Raw genomic sequence first — 26671 nt, 5'->3', positions numbered from 1 at the left:
AACTCTTCCAGACTCTTCCCTATTTACAAATGAACATGTTTGTTTGCAGATCGCTGCTCCCCCCACCCCTCTCCTATCCCGTGACGCAGATGATGACAAATCAGCCAACATGTGAAGTTCTCCAAGGCAGTGCTCCCATCCACCGCCACCTGGGGACTGTGGGGAGAACAAGAGCAGTGACATCTGTGCCACATCTGGAGGTCCCCACTCAATCACTGTGTATGTAAAGGGAGTTTGTGTTAAATCCAGCGACACAGAGCATCCAGCTTCTCCCTACGTGAGCAAGGAGAAATATCCACTCCCACCGCCCCAGCCTTTGCATAGGGAGGTGGCCACTGGCAGGGCAGGGATTGAGGGCTTGTGTTTGCAACAGTGGGAGCTCCCAGCCCTCAGCAGCCCAGAAGGCAGCTCTCAGCTCTGGAGGAAGCTACAAGCCTCAAAGACAGGCTTGCAGCCTGTCTTCTTGATGTAGAAGATCATCCCTGCCCGTGGGAAGGATGAGAAGCGACTCCAGAGTTGGGACACACTTTGCTAGCTCAGGAAAGAAGGCACCTAACAAAAAAAATCTGATCCAAACCAAAACCAGACACCAGAATAACTCTTCAGGCAATTCACTGGGGTTCGAGCTTGGCTGTGGCTTGACTCTTACCCTGCATGAAGAACACAATCCCAGCAAGCAGCCTGGCCCCAGCATCTGTGCTCTCTCTCTCAGGTCTCTGCAGTGCAGGAGGGAGCTCCTTTTCATGCTGGAGATGTGCTGCAGGGGTCTGCTCAAAAGCCACCATGCTGCTAACAGGCAGAGACAGCACATGGTCCCTGCAGGCAGCAGTGCTGCCACGTGGCACTGGTGAGGGCAGGGTGGCACGTGAGCAAGGGAAATCCCAATGCTGTCAGCCCAACCCAGTCCCTGTGTTCCACCTGCACAGCCACACAGTTCCACCAGGAGCCACACTCCTTTCATTCTCTCTGGGTTTTTCAATTTCTATAAGAAAATAAAATAAAATAAAAATCTTCAATAGCATCTACTGAAGGTCTGTAGTGTTTGCACTCCTGGGGTGTGCTGTGGTGGCAATTTTGCTTCCAGCCCTGCACCTGGCCTCTGTCTGACCCCCTGGAGATACCCCAAGTAAGGGCTGATGTGAGTGGGGCTGGTGTTGTGTTTTCCAAAGTTTGCCTTCAATGATGGCAATGAGTGCTGTGGAAAGGAGGGAGAAGATTGCTGATACCTTTGTAGGCAATTCAAGGTTTCAGAAGCAAAGGAGAGGAAGAAAGGGGGCGTTCAGGGAGTCTCTACAAGGAGAAAAAGGACAAAGGAAGAGAAAGGGCAGGAAAGCAGGGAAAGACCTTCCTCCAATGAGATGCATCAAGCTTTGGACAAAAAGCCTTCTCCTGGCAGAGCATGGGAAACTTGTGCCCCAGAAACGCACAAGGATGGAGCTGTGCTGAGCATGGGGCACAATGCCTATAGGCACACAGACCTGTGCCTACGAGGACAGCTCTGCAGGGACACTTCCATCCCCATCCCAAAATGCCCAAACCTCAGTGCTGGGAGAACACTTGGTCAGGAGGGAAAGGGAAGGTGCCGCAAGCTTCAAAACAGCACTGATGCTTCCAACCTCGCACCCACTCAGTGCTGCCAGGTCCAGCTGGGCCATCACACAGGAGCAAGGAGGATGTCCTAGCCCCGGTGCTGGTGGTGGCAGTGAGGCTGGTGCAGCAGCAATGGGCACGGTTGCCCCGTGTCCCCCCATCATCCCGCCCCTAAGGGGCTCAGTAGAAGGAGTATTGGTTCTCCACTGCCCGGGTCCGACTGCGGGCGCCGTCAGCATCGTGATAGTCCTCAGTGCCGGTGGCAGCAGGCTCCGGCCGGCGCTCAGCGCTGTCGCTGCGGCTGCGGGGGCCCAGGGCTCCCTCCAGGCGGTGGTAGGGCGTGGGGACGGCGGGGGGCACAGCCACCCCCTCAGTGGGTGGTGGGACTGGCGGGGCAGCGGGCGCCGTGCTGCAGAAGTAGTGTGGGGGTGGTGGGTCGGTGCGGCAGAGCGGCGGCTGTGGCACGAGGGCTGGCGGAGGGCCAGTGTCTGCAAGGGAATCATGGAATATCTCAAGTTGGAAGGAACCCACGGCACCACTCAGAAATGAGACCATACGTCTGAGAGCACCGTCCAGATGCTAATGGAATGGGGAGCTCAGCCCCTCTAAGGGTGCCTGGGGGATGGTGCCTTCCCAAGCCCGTTCTCCCCATCCTTCACCCTGTGCACCCCAACCTTCCCTGCCTACCTTCTCCATGCCCCAGTGAGCTGTGCAGACCTCTAACCCTCTCCTATCTGAGCCAAGGATCCTAAGGAGACTCATTCATTTTTGGGTGGTGTTTTCTCTCAGAAAGAGTGGTGATGCAGTGGCACAGCTGCCCAGGGAGGTGGGGCAGTCCCCATCCCTGGAGGTGTTCCAGAACCATGGAGATGTGGCACTGAGGACATGGTGGGGTGGGCTGGTGTTGGACGTGGGGATCTGAGAGCTCTTTTCCAACCTGAATGGTTCTACGATTCTGTGGTTCTACGATCCCAGCCCCAATCCTCCCCACCAGCCCCAAACCCAACACGGCCCCAGCACCCACCGGGCTGCAGGCTCTGGGCCACCACGTAGCTCCGAAGCGTGATGTCCGCAGCGCCGCCTGACTCCAGCGGGATGGGGTGTGTGTGGAAGTGCCGCAGCATGTCGAAGATGCTCTGGAACCAGAGGTGCTGCACGTGGCACTGCCCGCTCTCGTTCAGCGACAGCCGGAGGTGCTGTGAGGACAGGACAGGAGGTGAGCTGCAGGTGGAAGGCCCCAACCTCGCTCAGCCTCGCAGCTGCCCGAGGTTGGCTCAGGAAGTCACCCACCTTGGCTTTCCCCTGGAAGTTGAAGGTCAGCACGTACTCCCCTGGCCGTGTCTCACTCTGCCGGATGACGAACAGGCCGTGGCTCCGGGCACCGCCGAACAGCACCAGCTGAGCCGCCTTGATCCGTGACAGTGTCCCATGGAACCAGGGGAAGTCAGAGAGGTTGATCTCTGTGTCCACTTCGCTGTCCTCTCCTGGCCGCAAGCACCACTGGGTTTTAGGGAGCATGTAGGCACTGCCCTCTCCCAGCCCCAACGACGAGGCAATGTGGCCACATGCCACATTCCCCCAAGCAAACCTACCTGCAAGGTGCGTGCTGGCTGTGGGTGCAGACTCCAGTGTCTGCAAGAAGCTCTCCAGTGGGACGTGGGCCAGCAGTTCCCCCACGGAGTCCCTGCCCCGGCCATGGGGTGTGGGCATAGCAGTGGTGGTGGCACTGTGAGCACCGGGCAGGGCACATCTATCCGGCAGCCTGTGCGCATCTGGAAGGAAACATTGATGCTCTCAAGCAAGAGCAGGCATGTCTCCATGATGGGGGCTAGCACGAGGACCCAAGCTCCCAGTCCACGCTGCCTGACAGGAGCTGCCCCACACACAGCAGAGGTGGCAGCAGCAGACACCTCCCGACCCCCATGGGATTTCTCACCATCAGCCAGGAACTCGCAGCTGCAGGAGGACGCCCGGCCCGGCAGGCAGGCTCCCTGAGCACAGGATGCCAACTCGATGTCATCCCCGCTATCCCTGGTGGGAGAGCACAGAGCAGAGGGTCACACACTACACACGTGGCATCACCCCCTGGAGAGACTCCTTTTGCTCCAGCCCCACCATCCCAACCAAATCCCAGCTTCTCAGCCTCAGCCCTTCCTCCCAGAGCACAAAAGAACCCGCAGCACTCAGTGCCATGGGATGGGGCATGGTGAGAAGCTAATGCACCACACACCCAGGCTGCCCCGTGTACTTGAGCACCATTGTTGAGCAAGCTCCCAGCTTGCTCACAGCCTATTTTTATCCACCCGTGGCATTCGGGTGCTCTTTTGCTTAACAGCAGCCACGTGTGTGCCAGCAGCCAGGAAGCGGCTGCGTTAGCGTAAGGGCTCACGGGGGAGCTGCTGAATTATTTAGTGGCCAGTAAGTGAATCAGCCACTGGGAGTCATTCAGCTGCAGCCACTTTAAAAAAAGAAAAAGAAAAAGAAAAAAAAAATAAATAAGAGTAGAAGGAAACCAAAACCGACAGAGCTCTGCAGAAATCCCGTTGCTGGGTGCTTACGCAGAGGTTTCAGCTCGGTTCCTTGGCAGGAGGACTGAGCGCTGCGTGCAGGAGCTGAATGAAAATTCATTCTTGGCACAGAGCGCGCATGGCAGCGTATGAAGCGGCTCATTATTATTTGCTGTGGAGTTCATTATTATTTGCTTTATGGCTGTGTCTGGAGGCCAGCACGGGGTTGTATATATTTAAAGAAGCACACAGCTGAATTTCCCCAGCAAAAGGCAGCTTTGGGGACAAGCTGATGTGGGGAGGGGGGCACAGGAGGCAGAAGGGAGCTCCCCAAGCTCCCATCCCAGCTTTGTTCAGGGCTCTCACTCCTAAAAGCTCCCTTTGGAAGCCATGGCAAGAAGGGCAGTGCTGGAGCTCCCTGGGGGAGTGTGCCTGCAGAGCCTTCATTATGGCACGGATACTGGGCTGGAAATAAAAGGATGGGAGGTACGGCTGATACTGAGTGCACGCTCTGTAGGGTGCACCTCTGACACACAGCAGTTGCTGACTCTGCCTCCAGATTTTTGCCCCAGTGAATTAGGGACTTTCTGCAATATGCCGGGCAGCAGAAATTGCATCAGCTGGGGTCTGTTCCAAGCCAGTGGTCTGTGAGGGCTGCCTACCAGTACCAGCAGCCAGCCCACCACTCTCTCTGGGCTGTACAGGGGAACTTTTCACTTGCTGGAACAAGACGATTTTCCTTTCAACAAGAACATCATGTCTGAATCGTGCCCAGGTCATGTCCTGACCGAGTGGGGAGAAGGGGGTGCAGTGTGCAGGGGGAGCCCAGCCGTGCCCATGAGCCTTACCCAGGGTCAATGCAGTCCTGGATATCTGCCACCCACGAGTGTTTCTGCAGGGAGTCAATGGTCTCCAGGATGTATTCGGCACCGTTCTCCACCTGGAGGTGAGTCACAACAGTGTCAGGTCATGTTTAGAGTCCTGCACCCCCCACCAGGCAAAGCCAACCCCATAACACAGTGGGACAGCAGCCACCTCCACATCTCCGTACTGCCACTAATAACTTCTTGCTTGGAGGACACTGAGATGTCTCCATCCCAGCAAAGGGATGGCAAGGGGTGACCCAGAGATGCTCAAAGACTGTGAACCCAAAGGGTCTGGGCTGCTCTGAGGCTGGGAAGGGTGCAAACACCATATGGCAAGAGGGGAGCAGTGGGCACCAGGAGATAGATGCTGCTGCCCCATCCTTCCCAGACCCCCTGCATGACCCTGAGCTGGGAGGAGCCCTGACTCTGGGAGGGTATCGCATTGCCAGCCAAGAGCCTTCTTGCTAATTAAATTAATGGCATACAACTGAATCACTGTCCTGAAAATAAACAGGGAGCAGTGCCCGGGGCGAGCAGCACCCGGTCCCCTGCCATGCGCCAGCTGCAGGGGAGCAGCAGAGCCCCGTTTTGTTTAACCAACGGTTTGCAGCTTGGGAGAGCACAGTGCTCCTTCATGCACAGCATGAAAGCAAGCAGAGCATGTGCAGGGCTCGGGTATTTTGCAAGCACTGCTTGTGCAATGGAAAAAATGCGTGTGCTTGGTGTCTGATGTGCGGCAAGAATGCACCGTCTGCTAATTGCTGGGTGACTGAGCATCATGGGGTCCAGCGTGGTCCCTCTGCATGAGGCAGGGGCTTTCCCACCCATGGGTGAAGGCTCTGCATCAGTCCCAAGTGCAGAAGGCAGCAGGGGCTGCTCCCCAGCCCCTGTCCCACCACTCTGATCCATGCCCCAGCACCGAGGGGGGCGCCAGCCCTCTGCAAAGGGCGATAGCAACAAGCAACAGGAATGAGGCCCAGGGCAGAAAGTGAGCCACGAGGGTGTCAGAAACACACCATGAAAGGGAAATGCGGGAGGGAGCACAGCGGGAAAGGGGCAGCAGATGATGCTGAATGAGTCCCTGGGGTTGACTCAGTGCTTGGTGCCTCACAGAAGAGATCGATGGCAATCGTTTAACCCTGCAGGCAGAATGGGGCAGGAGCAGGTTAGAGGGTATACAGGGAGGGGATAATTACTGAGAAGGTGGGAGCAGTGCTGGAGTCAAGGCAGTGGAGGAAGAGCAGCAAAAGGGGGCTGAGATTTTACAGGGATCTGGAAACCATGATCAGAAGAAATGATGAGCCATATTCCAAGAGCAAACACTGATAGTTAATGGCCAAAGCAGAGGAGATGCTGAGCTCTGTGCTCACAGCCCTCACAGCCCCACTCATGCTGACATTCAGCAGTGACGAGGACAGAAGGAAGGAGGAGAGGATGGATCCCTGATCAATTCAGAGATGACACCACGCTGCAGCGTGCTGGAGGATGATGCAAGAACTCCAATGAATGCCCTGATGCTGAGAAATCAGCTTTGAAAGAAAAAGACCCAGGCAGCTCTACATCAAGGGCATGGCGCTGACGCCAGCAGGGGAACCACGGCTGCAGAGTGCTTCTGCAAAAAGCACGGCAGGGTTAGGGCAGCTCATGAGCTGCTGTGAGTCAGCGGCATCCTCTGGGCATGGAGACAGCCAGAAGATGCGCTGGGGCTGAGGAAAGAGGAAGAGGAAAGGAGAAGCGATGCAAGGAGAAGCGATGCTTCCTGCTGACTCCGGGCTGCTGCACTGCCTTCACTTTGAGGCACGTGGGGAGGACCAACATCAACAGGGCCTGAGGGAACAGCATGGAGCTGTGTCAGGGGAGGGTCGGGCTGGTGGTTAGGAGAAGGTTCTGCACCAGAGGGTGTTGGGCACGGAACAGGCTCCCCAGGGCAGGGGGCACAGCCCTGAGCTGCTGGAGTTCAAAGAGCATTTGGACAGTGCTCTCAGATGTGTGGTAAGAGCTGGACTTGATGATTCTTATGGATCTCTTCCAACTTGGGATATTCTACGATTCTGCGGCTGGGGCCATGCAGTGCACAGTGAGAAGATCCCTGCTGCCACCCACCCCATGGTGCTTCCCAACACTGCCACCTGAGCCTGGGATTTGCCACAGAAGGCTGCTGCCTGTCAGCAGGGAGCATTCAGTTAATTGCGTTGTAAGGAGAATGATTTCTCTGGGGTCTCTAGCTGGGGATGGATTCAGTCTCTCTGCTCGCATCCCTTGCAAATTGTCTCTGGATACCCATTTCAGCACTCTTGTAGTGATGGGGTAAAGCAAAACACGATGGCAAAGCCAGGCAAACACCAGGGAGGCGGGGGAGTCACCATCTCTGGAGGTGTTCACAAACTGTGCAGATGTGGCACTGAGGGACACTGTCAGCGGGGGTGGGCTGGGGATGGACTTGGGGATCTGAGGGGTCTTTCTCAACCTTAATGATTCTATGACTGCACCTCAATCCCAATATACCTTGGCATCAGGTGGATGCTGTGTCACTGTGGGAGCCCCAAAGGAGAGCACAGCATGGGAAGGCAGGGCAGTAGCAGCATCAGTAATGCTGGGGCAAGGAAATATCCCTGGGGCCAAAGCATCCCTGCAATGGGGTTGGATGTGGGGCTGGATGCCCACCGCTGCCCCTACCCTCACCTTCAGCACAAAGGTGTTGTCCTTGTCAGGCATCTCCAAAGGCATGGTGGTCCGCACCTCGATGATGGCTGACAGTGGGATGCTCACCTTGGGCTTGGAAGCCTGAAAAAAAAAGAAATAAAAGAAAAAAGAATGAGAACAAACAAACAAATAAATCAAATCAATCAATAAATAATAAAAAGTCTTCGCTCAGTCGAATCAAACTGTCCCAGGGGGGAACGCAGCTCTCAGCAAGGCAAGATAGCAGCTCAGCCCACACGCTTGTTACGGGGGGGTGGGGAGATAAAAGAAAAAAATTAAAAAAAGCATTGATTTCCCTCATGTGCCTGATAACTCTGAGCTCTTTTAATTAAATGAAGAAAAGGCCTGGTGGAAGATGGGGAAGTTCATGTGCTTGTCTGCCAAGCCTCCTTGCTGCGGCACTGGCATCCCGACGGGGCTGGTGATGAGCACTGGGCTGCAGGTTACCAACAACAGGTTCAGTTCCTATTTTTTTCTTTTTTGCCTTTCTTTTAAAAAGGGGAAAAAAGCTAAAAGCTGAACTATGAGAACAGGAACTGTTCCTTTCCCCTCTGGGATGTTTCATTTCCACCTCTGCGATCCGCAGCACCACCTCCACGTGTGCTACGTGGGGCCCAGCACTGCTGTGTTCTTCCATCCGCGTTTCCACCAGACAAGGTGAGAAAGGCAAAACCCAAACTCCTCATTCAGCAGCGGGCAGGGAACAGCCTGCTCCTGAGGAGTCTTCCTGCACCCCGTGGGAAGTGCTATTAATGGCCACGGGGGCATCTCTGCAAGTGTATTTTCCCCTTTTTCTAAGCCTTTGGGCGCTCAAAACAACTGTCAGGGATCCCTGGGCTCATTGCTTCCCACTAAAGCAGTAGTTAAGCAGGGACGTGATGGGATGAGGGGAGAAGGAAAGGAAAACTGAAGACAGAGGGCTGTGATTACAGCAGGCTTTCCTTCCCATGGCATTTAAATAACATGAGATTTCTATTCTAACACATCTAGTAAGGCCCCAGGGAATCACTTACTATTTGCCCCAGGGCTGCCAAAGATGAGCACACACAGCACAGATGAGGCTCTCGAAGCACAGGGGAGGGCTGGGTAGCACAAGGACAGTTGGACATTAGGAAAATCTTCTCCTGAAGAGTGGTGATGCAGTGGCACAGCTGCGCAGGGAGGTGGGGGAGTCCCCATCCCTGGAGGTGTTCCAGAACCGTGGAGATGTGGCACTGAGGGATGTGGGCAGTGCTGGTGGGAGGTGGATGGTTGGACTGGGTGATCTTAGAGGTCTTTTCCAACCTCAGTGATTCTATGATTGTTCTAAATGAATTATCAGTTTGAAAATAAGGAGTGCCGAGTCCAAGTGTGGGACCTCCTGGTGGCATGTGGAGCACTCTGCAAAGTGTTGGGGAGAGCAAAACCTCCTCGTGTTCAGGACATTGTGCATCCCAGCATGGCAGTGAGCTTCTCTGCAACTACCAATGCCTTGGGCTGAGCCAGCAGGCTGGGCTTCAGCACCTTTCCAAAGATCACTGGGGATGAGAACCGGTGCTTCTGTGGATGGGACCCAACTGTGTGTGCATTCATGTCTCAACGCTCAGCACCACACCTCCCCAAACCCACCAAGCACAACTGCTGCCTCAACTTCACCCCAACACTTCCAAGGACCTCAGCCAGGCCTTACCTTGGGAGGGACGTAGAACTCGAGCAGGAATCTCTCCCCTTCCACCTTCACGGCCTTGCGCAGCAGGAGGCGGCACTTCTGCCACTGTGAGCTCCCCACACAGTTCGTGTCATCGGCCACCATGTAGCGCAGCGTGCCCTCCCTCTGGATGTCCACCAGCTCCACCTTGGAGGACTGTGCCTTGGACAGACGCAGCTTGTGGGTCCACTTCTCCCGGGGGTCACCGGGCTCCTTGCCCCATGGCTCCCTCTCGGTCCTCCTGGTGCCTGGAGCCGCCTCGGCGCCCGGCTCGGGAGAAGACCTTCGGTGCCACATCTCCTTCATGCCGTCCACCACACACAAGCTCATGTTCCTCAAGGAGAAGCCCTTTTTGAACTTGGGCTTGGCGGAGGCGTGCACGGAGACATCCTCCGAGCTGCGGGACTGGCCATAGGAGGACACTTTGCGGGCCTGCGCCTGCTGCACCGGGCTGAGATAGCGGCCGGCACCCAGCGGGGCCTCCATGCTGTCCAAGGACTCGGTGGACGTCTCCTCCTTCCGCTGGGCCACCTCCCGCCCGTAGGGCACGTGGCAGTTCTGCAGCCCCACGAAGGGCACGATGTTGTACTTGGTGGGCGAGTCGGAGACGAACACCCGGCTGACCTCCACGCTGAAGATATCCAAGAAGTTGGCGGCGAAGTGATGGGAGAAGGAAGCCTCGGCGCCCGGCGTGTCGTAGTGCGGGTTCTCCTTCAGGAACTGGCAGAACTTCTGGGCGAAGTCGACGGCGGCCGCCTGGGCGTGCAGCTCGCAGAACTCACGCCAGTCAGGGAGCGGGGAGGAGGGCTCCTGGCACAGGGCATCGCCGTTCATGGCTGCCCCATTCCACCTGGCGGCGGGCTGTGGGCAAGGGCACAGCGTCAGCATGGCCGCGACGGCCCCCCGCAGCTGGTGCGGGTCTGCAGCCCCAGCACAGAGGGGGAAACGCTGTGGGAAAGTGGTTTTGTGCTCTTTCCTCTCCCTCTGCCGCACTGGAACCAAACGTGGCCCTGGCAGCAGCCATAAATCGTACTTATTTTATGATTATGACCCATTCAAAAGTGCCATTGATTTCTCATAAAACCACCGAGGAGTGTGTGACCGGAGCAGCCCAGGGACCTCCAGGCCCATTACCATCATTAGACCCCACAGCCTCAACAGAAAGCCCCAGGGATCAACAAGTCCATGGGTTAAAGGGAAAAATCAACCAAGAAAGCAGAGCTGGAGCCAGCAGGAGCTGAGCAGAGGTAAAGGCCAGACCCACGTTGCCATGGGAGAAGCACCCAACGTCACCAACCTCTGCCCAAACTGTCAACACGAGTTGGGAGTGTGAAGCCTGGCTTTTTCACTGCCTCGCAGTTCCCCATGTGCTTCTCTGCCCCACTCACACAGCAGGGAAATCCCCGGCCTTGCAGTTAGGGATGTCTTTGAATTTCCCCAAGAGACAGCAGGAAAGCAGCGTAAAATGCAAAGCTGTTTGTTACCAGGCCAGCAAATGCAATTCTCACACATCCATCCATCACTGGCACAGAATTTAAAGGCTCAGCTACTGCCCTTCAGCACTACAGCACACGGCTGCAGCTCCCTGAGCACACAGCAGCCCAATAGGGATTTTGGGGAGACAAAGAGGGTCTCCTGCTGCCAATCCAAGTGGGCATGGCCAGCATCACCAGGAAGACAGCTTTGCCCTGGGGGCTGTGCTTCTCCCCATTGATCCCAGGAGGGATGGAGCAGGAGAGAGACTGCCCAGAACTGAGGGGTTGCCAAGATGTGACACCCAGAGAGATTAGAGAGGGGGAAAAAACAAACAACAAAGCCCAAAGCACTTCAAAAAATGATAAACCCCAAACAGAAAGCCGGGCCACCCAGCCGCAATGGAGACACGCACACAGAGGCATCACAGCATCTTGCTTTCATCTGCACAGGGATGACAGAATTTCAAAGGGCAATTTATAAAAATGGAGCCTAGAGGAGCAATGATTTGCAGGCCTGGAGGAGGCAGTGGGGTGCACAGCTCCCCATCATCCCCTGCCCATAGTAGGTCCAGGACCCCTCTTTGGGAGCAGCAGGGGGCTTGGGGCACCCTCCAACACCGCAGAGATGTCCCCCCCTGGCAGGCACTCCTTTACCTGATTCCTGCAGGAAGCAGCTCCCAATTATCTCTGCAGATTTACCTTTCATCTCGGTGCCTCCGCTCCCCTCCATGCCAACAGCACTGCCCCACTTCTCAAAATAACTTCCATGGCACAGACAGCATCCCCAGGCGGGGCGCTGGGAGGCAAAGCAAGCAGCAAATCCACAGGGGCTTTTGGGAGACTGCGGGCAATTCACCCTTAGCCCCACTGCCCAGGTGCTGTAATGTGCTCCCATGGAATAAGGCAGAGCCCTTGGCAAGGGAGGTCTGCCAGAGGTCACAGACAGAACATAGGAATATGGGAATCACCACTGAGGTTGGAAAAGACCACTAAGGACATCAAGTCCAACCCACCCCACCCCACCGTGCCCACTGACTGCAGCCCTCAGTGCCACATCTCCACAGCTCACAAACACCTCCAGGGACGGGGACTCCCCCACCTCCCTGTGCAGCTACTGCATCACTGCTCTACGGGAGAAGAAATTGTCCCTAATATCCAACCTGAACCCCCGTGGTCATAGAGTGACTTCAGGGACCGTGGGGCACCCAGCCAAAGACGTGGGCTGTCATTGCCTCTAACCCACCTGCACCTCAAATGCCACCGGGGCAGAGCCGCGTCCCGCTGCTGCTGTCACTTGGGGGGAAGCAAGTCAAGATTTTAGAAGGGGAATGAATGAATGAATAAATAAATAAATAAAAAGATTCCTGGGGAGCGGCCAAGTGGAAGCCCAGGTTGCAGTGTGAGCCAGCTGCTGGCAGCCAGGCCATGCCAAGCGCTGCCGATAAGCCGCAGGGATGCGCCCCGTGCAGCGCCGTAAGAGTCGGCACACAGCAGGAGGAGGAGAAGAGAGGTGAAGAGAGCTTCTGACCTCCAAAAGAAGAAATGAAATTTCGGCCGTCAGCAGAAGTGCAAAGGACCACGGAAAAAAACCAAAACAACAACAAAAAACAACAGGTCTCCGGTGAGGTGGGAGTCAGGACAAAGCCGCTGGGATTTGCTGAACCAGAGGAGTAGGGAGGAACTAACAGCTAATGAGGTGTTAATAACGCAGTGCCGGCCACGGGACAGCGGAGCAGCCAGGCCAGCACTTGCTCCAAGGGCTTTATTTAAGGAAACAACCCTAATAAAGAGATGTTTCCTTTCCGCCCCACACAGCGTGGCCAGGGGAGGAAAGTCAGGCAGAATGGCACGCAACCTTCCTAGGGTACGGCACCGCAGGGACCCGCGGCCATCCTGCAGGGAGCGCTGGGGTCAGGGGTGTGCAAGGAGGAGGTCCCGCTGCTCAGCTTCCAGCAACATCGATGCCACTCAAAGGAAAGCCGGGCACCTGCTCACCCCCAGCACAGGGGCTGACCTCAGCCGTCCCCACGTGTCCGCGCCGGGAGATCCCTGGGTCACGAGCGGGCGCTGCAGCAATGTGACACCGCGCGGTCCTTGGTGCCGCTGCTGGCACGGTGAGCAGAGCGCAAGGCCCCGGGGCGCTGCCAAAGAGGCTAAAAACAGGATGGGGACCGCGCCGGGGGCACGGCGAGCATCGTGCCCAATGCACTGCCTTCATGTTTGCTATGCGGCCCATAGGGATGGGAGATGGAGACCCAGCCACCTCCTCCTGGTGGCCTTTGTGCCGCCGCCAGGGCCCCAGACCGGCTCTGTGTGTGGTCAGAGGGACAGAAAGCCGTAACAGCAATAACAGAATGCCTGCCAGGGCACCTTCTTGGGGAAATAAGGGTGCTTTTGGTGCAGCAGGACACTGTTCTGCTGTCCCAACGGGTGCTGTTCACCTGCCCGGCTCCAGGAGTGTCACTGCACGCTGTGATCCACCCTGCTGCTATTTTTACCCCCACAATAGCAGAGTGGTGGCAGAGCCCCATCCCAGCCCGGCGAGCTCACGTTTCCCTCGCTAAGCCTCAGCTTCCTTCCGCCTCTCGGCCCACAACAAATCTCTCCTCCTCTCAACTTCCCACTCCAACAGAGCCCACGCTGGGCGCCTCTGAGTGCTGTGCCTTAAGCACTCACCCTATAGGGCCATAGAGGGCTCAGAGGAGTTGGTTTGGGGCACAGCGTGGCACGGCACAGCTTTTCCCAGCTCTCAGCTGGGATCTCCATCCCTTAGGGGATGGGAAGGAAAACCCCAAGATTGTTTTTCAATTACGGCTCATAATGAACACGGGATAAAGTTACACAGGTCTGTATGCGTTGTCTCTCAGGCGCGTGCGCCGACAGCATCCGATGGCACCCAGATGGGGAAGCGGGGCTCTGCCCTACACCACAACGCTCACAGCCCGGCACTCAATGCAGCACAACAGCTCCATAGAACCCCTCTGAGCTCCACGTCCCTTGAACAGGCGATGCCCGGAGGTCCCACATATCTCACTCCCCCTTTGCTGTGCTGGGTACAGCATGGGGGGCTCTATCTGCGGATGCTCCCCCCACAGCAATACTCCACTGCCAGGTGCACAGAACACCACCAGGACACCCTGCAGCTGCCACGGGGAAGATGGAACCTTTGCTGCTCTGCTCGCCCCCAGCTCGGAAGCGCGGCGCTGGGGAATGCCAAACATCCACAGACTGTGCACCCAACAGCAGGTGCTGTGAGTGCTCAGGGCTTTCCCCCCTCGAAAAAAAATAAAAATAACACCATCAGGTGTGGGATGACAGCTCTGTCGCAGTGGGGGGGATTTGGACTGAGGAAGAACGGGGCACCCCAAGATGCACGAAGGCAGCAGATGTGCGGCCACCACTGGGTTTCTGATTCTGCATTTGTCAGCCCACCCTGGGGAAGAGGAAGAGGAGGAGGAAGGGCTGCAGCACCCGCAGTGTGCAGACACCAACGTGTCTCCGAGGAGGAATGAGAGCAGTTGGGTGAGAACCACGAAGGTTGGCCGCGACCACTGTGACCATTCAGCCCGACCATCGCGAGACCCCCTCGGTGCCGAGCAGGGAGCAGAGCCGTACAAAGCCCAGCACCATCACAGCGCCGGCACGCGAGGGCCGTCTGTGCTCCATCCCGGCTGCAGCCCCGAGCGCAGCGCAGCCCCGCGGTTACCTCCACTCCCGGCGCAGCTCAGCGTGTCCCCGGGGCAGCGCGCTTCCACCCGCGCAGGTGCATGGCTCAAAGCGACGGATCCGTACGGCCGAACACGGCTCTAGGAGGGACCTGGAGGGCAAAGTTGGACGCGCTCAGCCCCACCGGAGCGAGAGCGGCGCTTCGCATCGCGGCGGATCTCACCCGCGGGGCACCGCGGAGCCCCACAGCCCCGAGCAGCGGTCCCAAAGGCCGCACAGCGCTGCGGGGAATGCGGCAGCGCCGGGGGGGAGACCCCGGGAGGGAGGGGGGATAAAGGGGGTAGGGAGCGGAGCTGCTGTGCACCCGGAGCTGGGAGGGGAAGGCGCCCCCCCCCCCCCCCACGCCGAGAGCCGCGCGGGAGGCGTGCGAACCTCATGCAAATAATGGAAATAAACAAATAAAGCCGTAGGTAAATAAAAAAAAATAGAAAAAAATCAAAGCTCGCCTCTAAAGGGCCGCGCGCGCGCAAAGCCGCGTTGTGTCCGCGCCCCCCCCCCCCCCCCCCACCCCCCCCCACCCCCCCCCCCCCCCCGGGGGGGGGGGAGGGGGGGCCCCCCCCCACCCCCGCATCGAAACGCGGGGGTGCGCTCCGCAACGCTGCGATGGGGGGGGGGGATAGCCGGGAAACCGGTACCGCCCCCACCTCCCCCAGCACCGCCGCACGCAGCCGCGCTCCGGTACCGGAGGATGCGCTCACCCGGCCCGGCACGGCCCTGCTCGGCCCGGCGCTCGGTGCGGCTCCGCCGGGGCCAAGGCTGCCCGCCGCACAGCCCGGCCCCGCCACCGCCCCCCGCTCCTCCCCCCGCTTTAAAGGGCCCCGCCCGGCGCTGCTCCGCGCTGTGCTCTGCCGTGCCGTGCCGCCCCCGGGTCAGACGGCGTCCCCCAGGGCACCCCGTGTCCCGCAGTTCCATAGGGCACATCCCGCATGGCACCTCGTACCCTACAGAGCATCCCACATGCCGCAGGGTTACCCCACATGACTCCCCGCATCCTGCCCGGCCCCCCATATCCCTCACAACATCTCACCCCTTCAGGATACCCCAAATCCCATTGCATCCCGCAGGGTCATCCCGCATCCCCATCTCCCATCTCACAAAGCCTCATCTCCCACATGGCACCCCGTATCCCACGCTGCACCCTGCATCCCAAATGCACCTCACATCCTGCAGGGTACCCCAAATCCCACAGAGCACCATATATCCCACATGCCACACAGGGTACCCTACCGAATGCACAGCCCCCACTCCTGCAGGCACCCCATATTCCCCAATTCTGTGATCCTATGATTCCATATCTCATCCTGCATCCCTCATGGCATTGCGCACAGTACCCTGCATTCCACAGCAGCCCCACATTCCACATCCCACCCTGCAGCTCTCGTGGCACCCCACACCCTGCACAGCATCCCAAACCCCAAAGCATTCCATCCCACCCTGCACTCCCATCATATAAGGCTCCCTGCCTCCTCCACACACCCCCATTCCATATCCCACCCTATATTTCACATGACACCCTGCATCCTGTACCCCATTTCCTCCTCCAGCATCACCCCGAGGGACAGCACCTCCATGCTTCCCATGTGACCCTAAAACTCATTTTCCCACTGCTTAGGGGAGGGGGCTGGGGACCAGCAGCCCCCCGGGAGCGCACCCAGCCCCAGGCTTTGCCATGCAGCAGTATCAGCCCCAGGTCAAGGTGTCAAGGTCTGTGGGTCGGAGCTTGCCTCGCTGTCCCGCTGACATATTTATAGGGCCATCGCCGTCCCTGCCAAGGGGGTCAGGACACGGCCATAATCCTCCTCTCGCTGCAGGGGGACCGGAGCCGGGGGAGCTTTAAGCGATTTACTGCAGGGTCACATTACGGAGGGGGCCTCCCTGGCAGGCGGATCAGGATGACTCACCAAAAAATGCAACGGGGATTTGCGGGAGGAACAAATCCTTTTTAGTTCTGCAAAGCACCTGTAGGATTAAGGCAATGCTGGTTATGTAAGGGGCAGAGAGGGGAAGGTTTGTTAGTGTTATTGTTGTTATTTATTGTGCTTCCTTGCCGTCCTTTTACCTTACAGGGCGTCACTCGGCGGGATTTTTGGAGAGCTTTGGGATGTGCAGGGGACATGGAACCAGGGCGGCTGTGGGACCGGGGCTGTGCCTCATCCACATGAACTGTGGGGCAAAGGGTTTTCCTCCAGCCTGGGGTTTGCCAACTGGGCTTTGCTCAGCGGTCCTACAGAGCACCTCCGGCCTGTTGGGGCTATGGGGCAGCCCTATAGGGTTCTCTGGGGCACTGCATGGCCAGAAAGTGGTGTGTGCCATCAGCCTCTTGGACCCTGTGGGTTGGGTATGGCCAAATCCCTGGATAGGAGGAGCTGTTGGTCACCGCTGCAGGTCTGGGAATGGGCTGAAATGGACCATAGGGTGGGTGGGGGGGTCACTGGTGTGAAAGGGGGAGAGGGAAGAGACCTGGAGACAGCTGTGAAACCCCAAAGCCCACAGCGATGGGGAACTGCAGGGAAACCCCACTGGGGCCCTCCTGGAGCTGCTCCTGGCCACCCAAAGGGCAGTACGAAACCACTGTTGCCCTTCTTCCCCTAAAAGACCGCCAAGGGTGCACCCCATGACCCCCCCATGCATGGGGACCTGCAGAGCCCCATCCCCTCGTGTCACCTCGCAGCATCGCTCCTACAGCAGCACAGACAGAGCTCGCAAGGACCGGCGCTTGCAGAAGGGTTTCCATAGCGACCAGCACCCGAAAAGCCCCAGATCCCAGCTGCTCTGCAAGGATGTGGGGCTGCTGCTCTGTGTGCCCCCCAGCAGCACGTTGACCTTGGGTATTGCTGCCCCCAGGATGAATTCTTGGGGGTGGCATCTGTGCAATGGGGACAGAGCTCCGTGCAATGGAGACAAAGCACCATGCAGTGGGGGCAAAGCACGAATGCAAAGCATTAAGGATCAATTTCTATGCAGTGGGGACAAAGCTCCTCTCAATGGGGACGAAGCACCAGTGCATCACACAGAGGACAAAACATGAATGCAATAGGGGCAAAGCTCCTTGCAAGGGGGAGAAAGCTCCGTGCATGAAGACAAAGCTTCACATAATAGGGACAAAGCATCAGTGCACTGCACGGTGGGGACGAGACCCCAGTGCAACAGGGACAAAGTTCCACTCCATGGGAACAAAGTGCCAACGCACCACACAGTGGGGAAAACCTTAATGCAATAGGGAGAAAACTCCACGCAGTGGGCACATGGGGGAACAAAGCAATGCACTGTGCAGTGGGAACAAGACACCGAGCTCCATGCAATGGAAGCTCTGTCAGCGATGCTGGGGGGTTTGCGGGGGCCGGGATGTTGTCACCCCACCTCTGGGCCCAGCTGCCATTGGGTGAGTGACAATCCCCACTGCCACCTCTGGTTCTGCTCGCTCCAACTCTGCGGGTCAATCAATCCCTGTGTGCATGGGCTGGGGGCTCTCTTGGGGTACGGGTGCTCCGATATTGGGGTGCTGGGACATCTGGGGTGCTGGGTGGGTGCAACATGGGATGGGCAGCAGCAGAGGCCGTGCTCCCTGCGAGGTTACATTGCACTGCCACCAAAAATAACCACATATAACAGAACCACCTATCGATCCCCAGGGCCGGGCTGCACCCAAGGTTAACCCTTTGGGTTCAGTTCCTATATTTCCAGCTGCAGTGCCACGGGGCAGCGGGTGCTGCTGGCTGTGGGTGTCTGCGCTGTGTGCAGCCGGCGCTGCTGAGCGCGATCGATTGCAGCGCTCCATTTGCAGAGCACGGACACGGCGCTGCCTCGTGGCTATGGAGACCCAGCACTGCTGTGGTGACAGCAAGAGAAGAGCTGCGCCCCCGCCGTGGCCCCCAAAATGCAACCAGGGTCTGCGTGAGCAATGTGCAGGTTAGAGGGATACAGAAAGCACGGGTTTTCCTTTAATTATTTCCCTGAATGGCTGTCGATACTAATTAAGACTGTTTCCCATAATCAAATTTAAAGCAGCGAGGGAGAGCAGGGGGCTGCCGAAATCCTTCTCTCTTGTGCTGCACTGGGATCAAAGCGGCTTTCAGAGTAAATTAGCAACAAGCTCCCATCTCCCCCAGCAGCTGCAGCACTGAAGGACGGCGATGTCTGAGGAAGGGGTCCTGGCAACCCTGCAAAAAAAATAGGACAAAATAGGACAAAAAGGATAAAAACTGCCACTCTTCTCCTCAGCGTAAGGATGTCTATCAGCTGCTCAGTGGGGATGGGGATGGGCCACAGCCGCTCACTGCTCAGGGATGGGGATGGGCATGGGTGTGAGCAGAAGTGGGGCTGAGGCTGTGTTTGGGATGGAAAGGGAAGGGAAAAGGATGAGGGAAATCCTGGTCAGCCCTGCACCGTCCTCTTGCTGTAGGGATGGGGGTTCTGCCATCCCTGCATCCAGCGTGGCAGACTCCTAGGATCATTGAGATGGGGAAATCACCACCGAGATCATCTCATCCAACCACGCATCTGAGCAAAACATCCCGGAAAGAAAACCCCAAACAATTCACTCAATGCATAGCTGTTTATTTAATCACTCATCCTGCAGAACTCTACATTATTCAGAATGATTTACGAAGAGTACAAGTGTGAATAGCAGCAGAGGTTCCAAGCCACTCTACGTAACATCTAAAAAAAGCCAATAGAACTGTCCCAGCAAAGCCCCAGCGAGCAGCCCACCCCTCCCTGGATCACATTTCCCAGCAGCAGAGAGCAAATATCATCACCTAAAGCCAACGGGCTCACAGGGGAGCAGCCCTAACACCCTGCCCTCACGTGGTGCTGAGCATCCCATGGCCCCGGCTCCATGCTTACTGTACCCATCCTCAAAGTGCCGTGGGTCGGTCTTACCCCGCACTGGGGCTACTGGTTCCCAACAGGGGCTGAAGGTGCAGCGTTGCCCCCATCCAACGAAGCAGAAAGCGAAGCGATAGCGAAGGGCCGGATCCTGCAGCGGGAGGAGCGGCGCAGGCAGGCTGTCATTGCCACATGTCACCTCCATCTCCATTCTCGTGGAACTTGTGCAGGTGGTCGGCGAACCTGGGGAAAGGGCCGGGTTAGGGCGTTCCTCCAGACATGGGGGGAGCCAAGAGATCCCACCTTGCCTTCACTCCGTCTTCTGCTGCTTTCCCAACCCAACCCCCAGCCTCGCTTGCAGCACCCGGCTCTGCTCAGCCCCCCGTTGCCACCCCGGCCCACCCAGCCCTGCTCACACCCACTTCTTGGCGCAGAACGCAGCGCAGTCTCTGCCCACGCTCTCACTCCAGGCAGTTTTGTAGAGAACCTGCAAAATAAGGAATGCAATTGGGGTGGGCCTGTGTGCAGGCCTCTCCCTCATGTGCCCCCACTGCGGCGTCCCATCCCTACCACGACATCCCGTCCCCGCCATAACATTCTGCGACATCCCATCCCTATCATGACATTCCAACTCAGCACGATATTCCAATCCATCAGGACACCCCATCCCTTATGATGACATCCCAGCCCCACTGTGACATCCCTGCCATGACATCCCAACCCCATCATGACATCCCTGCCATGACATCCCAACCCCATCATGACATCCCTGCCATGACATCCCAACCCCATCATGACCTCTCATAATATCCCACCCATGTGAAACATCCCTTCCTCACCATGACATGACATCCCTCCTCCCCACAGCATCCCACCACATTCCCATCCCCAGCAGTGCTGCAGGAGCAGCAGCTTTGCCCGCTCCCAGGCAGTGCTGGGCTCGGTCTCTAAGCCCTTTTGTTTCTAGGTGAGGCCATATCATCCCAACCATGCAATATTCATGATTATTTTTTTAGGTTAGAGCTTTAAACTTTAATGACACTTAACTTTTTATTTTCTATGCTCCTTCCCTCACCAAAACAACACAAGGTTGGATTTACTTTGAGATGATCAAGTAGAAATATTGTTCTGACTTGTCTTTCATCTCGTTTCATCCTTTAATTATTGATGTTGAGATTTCTTTTTTTTTTTTTTTTCTCTTGAAATGATAACTCAGCCCCCAGCAAGCATGTGAGGTACAGGATTTTGGGCAGCCCCAGCACTGCTCCACATGGCCGTGCTTTGCTCCCACCACACTTACCAGGAAGACAAGGCAGTGCAAGAGCAGCGTGTAGAAAAACGCGACAGTGCGAGCGGTCTTGTTGGATAGGATGAGCCGCCCCTGCAGCAAGAGCAGAGATTGAATCCCATTTTGATGTGCTAGGGATTCAATGCCTAGGGTGAGCGGCTCGGAATTTTGGTGAGCTCGAGGCTGTGAACCACAGGGCTGATCCCCCTGGGAGATGGCAGCCCTTTAGGAGACCGTTGGCCATTGACATTGGCTGAGGGAGGATGGAATTGGGTGTCCATCCCTTGGAAAGAGCCAAGCTTGGGAGCAACCACAGCCCAGAAAAGCAGCTTATGGAGAACAGATCCTACACTGCCACTTTGTATTCCTGCTGTGAAAGCTGGGGATTCATCATGGACAGAAGCAAATTCCCCAAAACACCACGTGGGATTTCTGAGGGTGGCATTAAAACCCACAGATCTCCCATCCAACCAACCCTGTGCTGAAATCATCTTTGCTATTCAGGGCCACGGCGGAGGCTGCTGTAACAAACAAGATTATGTTCTTAAATATTCCCAGGGAGTAACTCCCGTAAGTCAGTTTTTTTGTAAATGCCTCTCATTAATTCTCCGTGGCGCTGGCACACCACCCGATCCATATTCATGCTGGCATTTGCTTGGTTTTCATGCAAATGACAACTTTGCCCTCGTTGTGAGACATTTCAGCATTCTGTGGCTGCTACAGGCCAGCGTTAACCTCTGTCGTGCTGGATAGCTGGGGGTCAACACCCCAAACCCCACGACCGTGGCAGGGACGGGTCTGCCCCACGTCTCACCATGCTCAGCGTGGCTTTGTCCCAGGGACTCAGGCTCAGGTACTTGCGCTGGCGCTCCTGCAAAGAGAAGAGTGCACAGAACTGAACTGGGGGCCGGAAGGAGTGATGTGAGGGATGCAGATCTGGGAAGGTGAGGTGTTGGTGTGAGTGTGGGCGCACTGTGTGGGGTCCCATACCTTCCTGCTGAAGGAGGAGAAGGGGTCCAGGCGCTCTTCGTACTGCGAGGAGTAACGCAGCTCTGTGTCATCCCTGCTGCTGCCCTGCAGAGGTGAAGGCACGATGAGACCCATGGATGGCACAGCCACGTGTCCCTGTCCCACACCCCTGGACACAGGTGCTGCCCTCCCCAGCCTTATTGGGAAGAAGTGGTCCCAGTGGATGGAGTGGTGCATGACCCAGTGGATGGACTAGCAAGACCAGTGCGTTCCGATCATCACACCCCAAATCCCTGCGGGATGGGCAGGACAAGGAGAGCGGCTTAGGGGGAAGAAATCGGTGCTTAACCCAATAGCTACTGCCAGCAGGGCGAGTGGTGAGGAAGAGTAAGGAAACCTCTTGATAGAAGGGAACAGTTGGGATGGGCTCAGGGATGGAGACTCTGCCCTGCCCTCACCAGCACACGGTTACTGGTGGCTTCAAGGCACTCAAACCACGCTGCAAGAGGACCTTTAGCAACTATGCCCTTACGTTCTGCAATGCGATACCCCGATGAGGCCAGATCCCGATATAGGGACGCTGAATTCATCAGATCTGGCCTTATTGAATGATCTTTGATGATTATTTTTAACTTGTCACATGCCTGATTAGGTTGTGAATTATGCAACGCGGCGCGCGGCAGCCGTGTGCTCTTTAGCTCATGCTGATGGCATCCAGGGGTTGCCTTGTGGCACAGATAAACATGAGGATGATCTTCCGTGGGAGACACAGGGAAAAATGTCAGAGGGGCCAACCTCACCTCGACGTGAATGAGACCCAAATAAGGTCCTGCACAGTTGTGGGAGTCTCCCATCCCCAAACGCCATTAAAATGTCCATCAGTAACAGGGGAGGTAAGGCAGGGAGGTGGCAGGGGACAGCCTCCTGCTGCTGTTACTGGGATAAATGAGGGGTTTGGGGTCTGCCTGTCTGTGCCAACCCAACTGGAGGACAACCAGCAGCACTCACCCGGCCAGGGTAGCTCTGCAGGAACTTGATCTTCTCATAGAGCTTGATGTTATCAGCCCGCAGGTTGTCCAGCTCGCTCTGCAATGCGTGCACTGTGTGCTGCATCATGCGGTTCTCCTGCATGGGGAGCAGTTAGCAGAAAGGCTCAGCCCCAGTGGCACTGCCCTCATATGGGATGCAGAGCCCCACTGCACCAATGAGGCTGGGGGGTTCACCTGTCTGAGGTCCCTAACACTAAAGGTGTGGGGTGTCCTCAATGGCACAGTTGCATGGCTCCACTCTTGGTTCAACACAGCCATGCAATGAGGGTGATGGGGATGTGATGGGAGCCTGCTCCCCACTGTGTACCCCAATGCAACTCCAAAACATGGTAGGAGGGGACTTGCTGATGCTCAGTTTTGCCATCCCTGATGCAGTACCACATTCCTCACCATGCTCTCCCCTCTCAGTACCCCCAACTTCCCGGATCTCGATTAAAATTGCTCCTCAATTAGAATTATCCCTGTTGGCCCAGCCCTGCCTTATTGAGGAACCCAATCCCGTGACGCTATGGGAACTGCAGAGCCAGCTCTGCCCACATAAGAGTTTCTTTGGAGCCATCCTTCAACTTCCAGAACTCTTGGGTGAAACTCTGCTCCAGTCCACATTCATTATGTGCTCTTTTCATCCAGCAGCCCCAGTGCTATGCTGGATGGCCAAGCAAGATAGCCAACGCACCCTCACTGCAGCAGCAGGGATTTGGACTGCCCTTATGAGCAACACTGACAGGTCCTGGTCCCATTGACCCTTGAATGTATATTTCCCACTGCTTGCACTGGTGCTGTGCTGATGACAAACCCCACATGGCAGACAAGCAGCCCACGGCAGCACACAGGACCCGCCCAGCCCACGTACCCCCTCCAGCTCCTGGTTCCTGGCTCGGAAGCGTTCCCTCTGGCTGGAGATGATGGAAAGCAGTGAGTCCACCTGCCCCTCAGGGAATGGGGCACTGGGGGACGGTGGGTGACCTGCAGACAACAATGAGTGTGAAGCAAAACCCAATGGACACCCACCACCCATCCTGCTGCAGCACCACCCCATTCCGTGGGTACCCCCAATGGGCGCTGGGCTGTGGCCAGGAGGACCAGCAATGTGTGCTGAACACAAAACACATCACTGTCTGCCAGTGGATGTGCTGTCTGTGTCTGCCTGGGAGCATCTCCACATCACTGTCCCCAAGAGGTGAGTGCCCTGCCCATAGCACTGGGATGGCTCCCACCCACACCCCAAGCAGTTTTGTGGCTGCCTCTCACCATAGAACAGCGCGGTGGCCTCCTTGATGGGCTCAGGTATCTTCTCCAGGCTGGGAATGGCTGCGCCCTGGGGGCAAGCAGAAGGGATTCAGCATTTCCCACTCAGATTCAGATGGGTGCTCAGCAAGGGTCAAGCCAAAGACAATGATGCTTGATTCTAATTGCTGCTATGCTCAACCCTAAAACCTGTCCCTTCATGGGAGGAGAAGGGCTGGATGGCCCTCAGAAGCCACTCCTGCCACATGCCAGCACCATCCTGTATATGGGCTTGATGCAGAACCCAGGTGGGCAACAGGTGGGAAAATAAAAAGAAAGAAAGAAAATGTGGGAAAACAAAACCCAAAATCAAACAGAAGAAGAAAGAATAGAGGAGGTGATATGACAACCCCATGCGTGCTGCAGGCCCTCCGCCATTGGTGGTCTTCCCTGGGGCCACCCCGAGTCATGGAGCTGTGAGCCATGAGGTTACCTCTGCGTCTGGACGGTGCACAGCAGAGAGGGCCTGGATGGTGCTGAGGTCGTGCTCCAGTTTGGCCACCAACTCCTTCTGCCCTGCCAGCCCCGACACGGCCTCTGTCAGCTGGATCTGCAGCTCCGCACAGCGCACTGCAAAACAGAGCCAGGGCTGTCAGCCAGGGCCCAAGGGGACACCAAGAGATGTGGAGTTCCCACCCAGAGTGCTGAAGCTGCCTCACAGGCAGCAAATCCCGTTGTCCAGGGCTCCATCCTTGCTTCTGGGGGCAGCAGGAGTACATCAGCAGCCCTGAGCTGCTCCAGACAAAGCACCCACTGGGGTGAGATGGGGCCAGGGACATCTTTGGAGATGGTCCCTGCCCAGCTTCCAGCAGGGCAACATCCTTCTAGTGCCCCCCAGTCATACCCACCCCCCAAACCACAGCAGTGCAAGACCCCCAAAAGGGCCATCCAACCCCAAAGCTGTGCTGGCAGAGCTGTCCCACTGGAGGTCACTATTTCTCAAGAAATGGTGACGGCTCCAATCCCCAAACACGGGTGGTCCAATGCAAAATACCTGCATTAACAAGATTTGGAACGAAGAAAACCTCTTCCCTACGGTTAATTCTTTAATTGGATGTTTATTAAAATTGCCTGTTCACGTGTTATCAGGAAGCTCTCGTTGGCCAAAGCAAAGCAGTCGCAGTGGTGCGATGCTGCCCTGCACTTCCCCATGTCCCTGCTGGTGCTGGAGCAGCTCTGCATCCCCATTTCCTCCTCAACATTTTTGCTTTCGGGGTGCATAGAGCAAAAGTGCAGTTTGCTTTCTGTTCTCCAGTGAAGCACAGCTCCCACTTTTAAACAACAACTCGTTCTTCCTTCCCTTGGGGTTAATCTCCATGAAAACAGAAAAGCTGGGAACCACCCCTAATCCTAAAGCAACCGAAACGGATGGAGCTTCTCTCTGATCCCACCACCCCATATCTTTGTTCAAAGTTTTTTTAATCATAACTTTCTCTGCCCCAAAGGGCAGCAGCAGGAGCAGCCCTGGCTCAGCTGGGCACTGGAGATGAGTGCTGAATTCTGCCTTTGCATCCTCAGAGCTGCTGTGCTGCCACGACCCGGCCCTGACCCTTCAGATGTGCAAAGGCCTCAAAAGAGAGACAGAGGCACCACAGAAAGAAATGGGACAAAGAAGGTGAAGTCCTGAGGATAATGGGATTTTAAACCTTATGTCTTTCTCCTCAAGCCTCACTGTCCTTGACTTTTCAGACTACAGAGAAGCCATATCCAACATGCTACTGCTTTACAAAGGCAATGCAGCAACCGGACAGCTGAGTGCTGACAGAACCCCCAGCTCTGCCCGTGTCCCACTGCAGTGCTGCCAGCTCCACCTGGTATGCAGGAAGCACGCAGTGCAGATGGCAGCAGTGCTGCAAACCTTCCTGTGCCATCCTTGGCAAGGTGGTGGGCAGATGGGAGCTGCACCAGGCTGTGCGTGGGGCACCAGTGGTGCATTAGCAGTGGGTTGGGCCAACCTGCACCTGATGATGGTTTTTCTCAGCCAAATCACTCAGGACACTGATCCAAAAGCCTCCAACTTTCATTATGCCTGGCTGGTCAGTGTGGGTCATTGCAAGAAGTGCAGAACCATAGAATCACTAAGGTTGGAAAAGACCTCTATGCTACCCCACCCCTGGAGGTGCCCAAGGCCATGGATGGGGCTCAGGGCAGCCTGAGGTGGTGGGGGGCACCCAGCCCACAGCAGGTTGGAAATGGATGATCTTTAAGGTCGTCTCCAACCTAAGCCATTCTGTGATTCTATGGTAAGAACATCAAATACAACCACCAGCCCAGCCCCACTGTGCCCTCTGAGCTCCCTGTTGACTGCAACATGGCTCCCAGCAATTCAGCACAAACTGCCTGTTCAAACACAAGGGTCAAGCAGATCCATTGAGTTTTGGCTACCAGACACTGAACTTGGGCTACCACCACTGCACCACAGTCCTGCAGGCACAACTGTGGGAACTGTGGGAGCCCTGGTCTCAAGCAAGTGATCAACTACACAGCTCTCCCACAGCCTTCAGTGCTGGCCTGGAGAAGAGTGAGGGTCCCTGCTGCTGAGCAAAACTCATGGAGATGGTGTAGCACTGATCAGAGGCGTTCTACGTTAAATAGGCACAGCAAAAAATACACAATCAAAAAGCAAAATGGAGAAGCCCTAGAGGCACACTGTGTGCAGCTCATCAGGAGCACCCACCAGACTTTAAGCCCCGCGTG

At 56.6% G+C, this 26671-nt stretch overlaps 1 protein-coding gene across 2 annotated transcripts; it reads right to left on the bottom strand.

Annotated features, from left to right (window-relative positions):
• Window positions 1-15301, bottom strand: SH2B2 (SH2B adaptor protein 2). 2 transcript variants are annotated; one of them, XM_042879920.1, is made up of 10 exons: window positions 15253-15301; window positions 14535-14645; window positions 9336-10214; window positions 7646-7747; window positions 4946-5037; window positions 3527-3621; window positions 3183-3362; window positions 2881-3074; window positions 2615-2786; window positions 1-2078 (listed from the first exon to the last, which is right to left on the bottom strand). In XM_042879920.1, exons 3-10 carry the CDS (start codon window positions 10185-10187, stop codon window positions 1771-1773), a joined length of 1995 nt encoding a protein of 664 aa, XP_042735854.1. In that variant the 5' UTR covers window positions 10188-10214; window positions 14535-14645; window positions 15253-15301; the 3' UTR covers window positions 1-1770. The 2 variants fall into 2 exon arrangements, with proteins under 2 accessions (XP_042735854.1, XP_042735853.1); XM_042879919.1 differs by having other exon boundaries at window positions 2881-3362.
• Between the last annotated feature and the right edge of the window lie 11370 nt (window positions 15302-26671).

Source organism: Lagopus leucura, unplaced genomic scaffold (genome assembly GCF_019238085.1).
Source record: "Lagopus leucura isolate 7727_CA_CO unplaced genomic scaffold, USGS_WTPT01 Super-Scaffold_100024, whole genome shotgun sequence".
Taxonomy (NCBI): domain Eukaryota; kingdom Metazoa; phylum Chordata; class Aves; order Galliformes; family Phasianidae; genus Lagopus; species Lagopus leucura.
The sequence above is the reverse complement of the archived record's forward strand: the minus strand, read 5'-3'. Positions and strand labels throughout refer to the sequence as shown.

What these genes read in the sequence shown, in the direction of transcription:
- SH2B2 (XM_042879919.1), bottom strand. Translation starts at nt 10,187, where the DNA reads ATGAACGGCGATGCCCTGTGCCAGGAGCCCTCCTCCCCGCTCCCTGAC. An exon ending in ACTTCCAGGGGAAAGCCAAG is followed by an intron (nt 2,787 to 2,880) that starts GTGGGTGACTTC and finishes CTGTCCTCACAG; the next exon opens with CACCTCCGGCTGTCGCTGAA. An exon ending in GGCCCAGAGCCTGCAGCCCG is followed by an intron (nt 2,079 to 2,614) that starts GTGGGTGCTGGG and finishes ATTCCCTTGCAG; the next exon opens with ACACTGGCCCTCCGCCAGCC.